A 6,352-nucleotide genomic window follows, 5' to 3' on the forward strand; every position below is an offset into this window, starting at 1 on the left:
CGGGAGTTGTCATTTCCACTATTTCTTATGGAAGTTGATAAGTAAATATAAAACTTTTTGACTTGAGTTTTCGGTAAAACTTGTGAATTATTAATAAGTGAGTATTGGAAAACGAAGGAAATACATCCATTAATAAGGTGAATAAGAAATATTTGTAAAATATTCAGGGAAGAAAGGGAAAAAAGTGGTTTAATTTGATGTCTCATTCAAAGCACCTTCTATGCAATGTTGGACAAAGTATTTAAAATGTCTTTTCATGATTTCAGTGAGTGAATTGTTATTTCTTGTGATGTTAAATCATGGCCACAAAGAACAAAAAGATCCTTAATTATCCGGTGGAACAATTGCAACACGCAATAGAAGCTGTTGGGGAAGGTATGCCCTTGAGAAAGGCTGCCAAAGCTTTCGAAGTCCCGAAGTCCACTTTGTTTAATAGAGTGACTGGCAAGATTTCTGGAGAAAACCAGATAGGAGCACCTGCAGTACTCTCTAAGCAATTGGAAAAGGACCTGGCGGATTGGTTAGTGGAATGTGCTGAAAAGTGGCATCCGATTACTAAGGTACAATTGCTGGACAGCGTCGAGCTCCTGTGTAAGAGAATGAAATTGCAGAACCGTTTCCCGGAGGGACGTCCAGGGAATTCGTGGTACTTGGGATTTCTCAAGCGTCATCCGGAAATAAAGGAGAGGATGGCAGAAAGCATGACAATTCAACGTGCAAGTGTCACACAGGAGAAGCTCAACTACTGGTTTTCCAATGTCCAAAAATATTTGGAGGAGAAGAATTTGTTGCATATTCATCCCTCCAGAATTTACAATTGCGATGAATCTGGGTTTAAGGTTTAATCTTGAAGACATAAGAAAAACTAAAATCTATTTTGATTAATAAAATTAAAAATTAAAACGTATAAAACATTGGTGCTCTTCATTTTGTCCATCTTTTTAAATGTTTTTGTCCCACTTTCCAAAATATTGTCCATCTTTTCAAAACGTGTTATTTTCTAATTTCCGTGAATTTTCCGATTATTCTGCTAAAATATTTAATAAAAACTGTTAAGATTCTGGTAAAATATTTGTCAAAGAATCTCATGATACAAAGAAATGGAAAAAATTATTATTTGTTTAGTTTAAAAATGCATTTGAAATAGAATTTTTTCTTAAGTGTCCCACATTCCAATTTTCACCCTATTACTTTGACGTTATTTTTAAGGAGCACACTATCAATTAAACCAAAACTAAAAATCGTTAAATCTGGATCCTCTTTTGCAAAACGTTCGTAATATGTTGTAACATTAATAAGTTAAAGCGTTAAAGTGAACTTTCAGCTAAAGATAACTCACTGTAAAAAGCTTTCACGTAGTTAGATGGAATAACCAAAATCTTAAGTTTAAAATATAACAAATTGATTTTTTTTTGTTACTTCTTTTTAAGAAGTATTGCTCGGAACCTTGTAGGTAGATTATTGTCTTTATTTTTTCTAAAATTATTTTTAAACACATTTTAAAATGAATAATAAATATAGACATAGCTTTTAGTAATATTTCGGCCACGTTGATTTTCGTAGTTCCTTGGGTACCTTGCTCTATCGAAATATTTCGTAAATCTTTTTCATATTATCTCGTTTGTCGAAACGACTTTTTTGTATTTTTTTTTGCATTGTAAAGTCTCTAGAGTATGCAACAACTAAAAATTCATGGAAATGATGAACAATAGAAGTGGCCCAAATTACAAGCTGGACGAAATTGGGTACAGTTACCCTACTTCCTCTTTTCCATTATTCTTGAATAAATAATTTTAAATAAATAAATACAAGTAATATCTAAGTTGTGAGATTTTGAGAAGATATGTTCGATCCGTTTGCATATACATACGGTCAAGTTTATGATATACGAACAATACCCCCTAAATTTAGGGGGTATAAATACCATTTTTCAATCCTCAAATACTAACGAAATTTTCAAAAATAAATAAATAACGACATTCATGTGAAATTCTGCAATTTTGAATTAGAAGAAATCACAATCGAATTTGAGGAACTTAATTTCTTTGCGCAACCTCTATAGAAAACAATTTGAATCCAATCGTGTCATTCGAATTTGAAGAGTTCATATTTGAGGAACTTGACTGTAGTATCACTGTTAGTTATATGGGCTTCAGACCTAAGATTTATCCATGCGGCTTATAATTGTACTAATTTTTTTGGTTTTCTTTTTTGAAAATTTGAAAATTGGAACTGTATGAACGATAAATAATTCAATAGGTTTTTGAAAATAGAGTGTAATTAATTACTTATTGTTCAGAAGTTCCAGACTTACGAAAGCTAGGCTAAACTAAATCTACAGTAGACTCTCACTCAATCGGCTCTTTCTCAATCGGGCGATAAATTTTGTTGAGAATTTTCACGTTTAATTATGAAGCTAATTCGCTCAAATTCGCTATAGTTCTTCCTATTTTATCGTGATTCTTTATAATGGAGCGCTTTTTGTGGAATTTACAAAGGCTTTGACGCTCAATTCTATCGCTAAACCGGATGACATTTTGCCCCATATTCCCGATTGAGAGAGAGTCTACTGTATAGTCTAAAAACTGCGTTCTGTTATCGTTGACCATCATTGAGTGAACTTTAAGAGTGCGTAGGCGTTGGTCTCAATACGTTGAAATCATCTACACAAGGTCAAGAATAAACGTCGATGGTTCATTCGCTTCAATAATTAATAATCCCTGAATAATTCTTTATTTCATTGGAGAATTTATGTAAAAGGTATCCTACCATTTCTTTAATTTTTCCCCATAGAAATTTTATTTGTTTTTAGACTTTCTATGGCTAATGTTTCTTTGGATTTGTAACTTTTTGAATTGCTAATCTTGAAAGTATACTCATGTTCATGAAGAGGTATATTTAAAAAATAGATAAAATATGAAAAAAAAATTTTGTTAGTCCACTCAAATGTTTAACAATTGTTTTCATAGAATATTATTCTATTGCAATCAAATTATTGCGCTATATATGTGAAGAAAAAAAATATTCAAAGGGTAGTAAACAAAAAATTCAATATTTGGACATGAAAACCCAACAGAGGCATTATGAATTCAATGTAAACCATTATTTCATAATACTCAGCATATTTATAACCCAGTCTTAATGAACTAGCCTTCCTGTTTCAGAAGTCCATTATATTATGCTGAACATTTTAAAGCAAAATGTTTGTAATTTCCTAGAAAAATGCAAATTATCTTTCTCCATCACTGGAAAATATAAAATGAATTCTAAATATCGAAGTAATTTCTAAAGTGTTTGCAAAAATATTTTCATAAAAAAATATCGCTTTTCAGAATATTTACTTACTAGTTCCTCGTATTGCACAAAATATCTTCTTTGTAATTGCACAAAAAAACAATCCATTGAAGAACTTATATATGAAGGATAGTACCATGCAGTTTCCATTTAAAAAGCATTTTTTGTACAAAGTCAATGTATATGTATCCAATTCTGAGTTTCAGTTTAATATTTTTTTTTTCAGATCGAAATACTATTTATGCAAATTCTCCACTATGATAGTATGAAAATTCGTCCATGTGGTCTATTCTCTGTTGACTACACATTGATTACAGCAATAATATCCAGTGTTTGCAGTTATCTGGTTATTAGTGTACAATTTTACACAATGAACTAATTTCTCGATGGTCGCATCATTTCGAATTGAACGAGAATAATCAAATAGCTCGTAGCTGCACCAACAACAGAGTAAATTAGACCAAAGTTTAGTGTAAACATTTTGCAGGCTGTTATGTCAAGGCTTTGATTTAGTAATTGAATGGAGAAAATCTCAATCTGCGGAAAAATAGGATTTGAGCAGTAATAATGGGAAATGTGGACAGAAAATCGGAAACTCAGGTGAAAACTTTAACCTTTTGTGTACTTACACTTCTCTCAAGACGAATGTCGAGGCACCCAGCCACGACTTTGTGCAGAAGAACACCCGTGGCTTTGGCCCTATTGATAGCCTCAGAAGTGGCGTTGACGATGACAAAGAGAAGGACAGCATTAACAATGGCATAAGCCATTCCACCAATAAGATTCACATGGAAGGACTCATTTCTTCTCATGGACATGACTATGTTGACGTAGGAGAAGAATGCTTGACTCACAATACTGAGAAAGGCATTGAGGATAAATGCCAGCATCTGCAAGGACCCAAGTTCATTGAAGTTCACGGCAAAACGACAAATCTCATCATGCTCAATCGATAGTGCATCGAGAGCATCTGAAAGTTCGCAGGATTTGGTTATTTTGTAGGATCTCCTCTTGTCATCATAGATGTCCACTACATCGTCCAATTGATCAATCACTGCTACAAGGCGTCGATTGAGATGCTTAAATTTCTCAATAACCATCAACATTCCTCCATAGTACAAACTGACAAAAGTTGTAAGGATTGTAACGGGTACGGAGGTGCAGTAGAAGACATGGAGGAAGAATGAAAGAGCCTCATTAGTCTTGCTCACCAACGCAATATTCATGGCACTTGAGAAAATGCCCCCAAGAGTCATCACCAATACATAAATGTAGAAACGTCGTCGAAGCTTATCCACGGTCACCTGCAACAATTGATTGTCGAGTTTTGCTATATGTAATTCACTTTTGTACACCGTGTTATTCTTCATATCAAATAAACATATTTAAAAATTATATTGATGCTTCAGATCTAAAACTACTCTTTTATAACAATGGCAAAAGAAAATTCAATAAATACTTCTTAAAACAGTATATTTGTTTTAAGTATATATTTTTTTTTACAAATTGTAGAGGACACGGCCCATTCGACAATTGTTAACCTAGTCGACAGGCAACAACCAAGCGTCTAGAAATGCTCAAATGTATCCCTAGAAATATTTATGAATGAGCCAAATTCTTTTGATTTTTTTAGCGGTTATATTATAATTTCTAGGTTATGAATAACCTAACCTCAAACAAAGCCCATATTATAACAGTAGATTTCCAAATTTCATGTTCTATACTACACATTGTTTTTTTTCTATAATTCAAAATTCTACAATTTATTTCAATACTTTAACAAAAACCTTAGAATTCAAAATAAGTCTTCAATTCGTAAGGTTGGGTTTACATAACCTAGAAATTTTCACCTTTTGAAAACTGTTAACCCAACCGACATACCAAAATATCTATACCTAAGCGGGCGCTGAAGGCTGCTTAAATACAGTAGAACCCTGCTATAGGCCATCGCTCTATAGTCAACAATTTATCAACCGTTGATTTCAAAACACTGATTTTAAGTTAGGTTATGTTTTTTAGTACGCGACATGCAATGTTGTCATAATTATTTTAATATTTTTGGCAAACTTAATTGAGTAGTTGTGATAATTGTGATCCACAATGAAGAAAGCGAGGACAAGTACCACAATCGCAAAGAAAGTGGAAGCCGTCGAGCAATTTCAATACTAAAAGTCGTTGATCATTTTAAAAAATGACATGGACTATAGTGCGACCCAAGTGTCAAATCTGGAACCAAATATGGACTATAGCGAGCATCTACTGTAGTGCTCTTGTTTTTCATGACATCCAACACCATTACTTTACTGACTAAACATCTGGGTACATTCACTCTAAGGAAGTTGAAAAGTAAATATCACCTTCAGATTCCCATTTTCTTTTTAGAATTTGTAATTTTATTTAAATGAGTCCCATTATCTGCCATAAAATCAATGTATAGAAAAAAAACAATTGATATTTATTAATAAACAATAGACACAGAATGTAAAAGCTCACAAAAGTTTAAATATTCCATAAATATTTCATTATGATAATTTTCTTTGAATTTTAATATTTAAACTTGTTTTGAATTTAACCGATTTGTAATAAAGATTTCAAATACTTTCAAAATGGAAACTCATTTCAATAGGATGATAAATATGCTATTTAAAGCAGTTTAACAATGCACTTCAAAAAACATTTTTATAACAAAATAAATCTCTATTCCTTTGTATTGTGTATGTACGAAATATTTACAAAAAGGAAAAAAATGTATTTACAATTGAAATAGTTTGTGAAATAATACCTAAAATGATATGAATTGTGGAAGAATGTAGAAGGATAAAAATGGATCAAAATGGCAAAAGGTTGCTTCCAGCGAATTCCACTTATAAATAGTTACTAAAAACAGGAAATATACTCTTATCTTTTGGTATTTATGGCAAGAACTCACATAGAAAATTGTTAAAATGCACATGGGATAGTGAGGCAGTTTCTGAAAGGAGCAGGTTTATATTTTCGAAGTTTTTACAACTCATTTAAAAGAGATAAGCTGAAATTTTCATGCTACTGGAGTAGTACC

At 32.1% G+C, this 6,352-nt stretch overlaps 1 protein-coding gene across 1 annotated transcript; it reads right to left on the reverse strand.

The window, feature by feature from the left end:
• Positions 1 to 3,487: 3,487 nt before the first annotated feature.
• On the reverse strand, positions 3,488 to 4,593 carry LOC129800188 (gustatory receptor for bitter taste 66a-like). The gene is made up of 2 exons (XM_055844495.1): positions 3,924 to 4,593; positions 3,488 to 3,831 (listed from the first exon to the last, which is right to left on the reverse strand). Exons 1-2 carry the CDS (start codon positions 4,548 to 4,550, stop codon positions 3,670 to 3,672), a joined length of 789 nt encoding a protein of 262 aa, XP_055700470.1. The 5' UTR covers positions 4,551 to 4,593; the 3' UTR covers positions 3,488 to 3,669.
• Between the last annotated feature and the right edge of the window lie 1,759 nt (positions 4,594 to 6,352).

This window comes from Phlebotomus papatasi, chromosome 1 (genome assembly GCF_024763615.1).
Source record: "Phlebotomus papatasi isolate M1 chromosome 1, Ppap_2.1, whole genome shotgun sequence".
In the NCBI taxonomy this organism is placed as follows: domain Eukaryota; kingdom Metazoa; phylum Arthropoda; class Insecta; order Diptera; family Psychodidae; genus Phlebotomus; species Phlebotomus papatasi.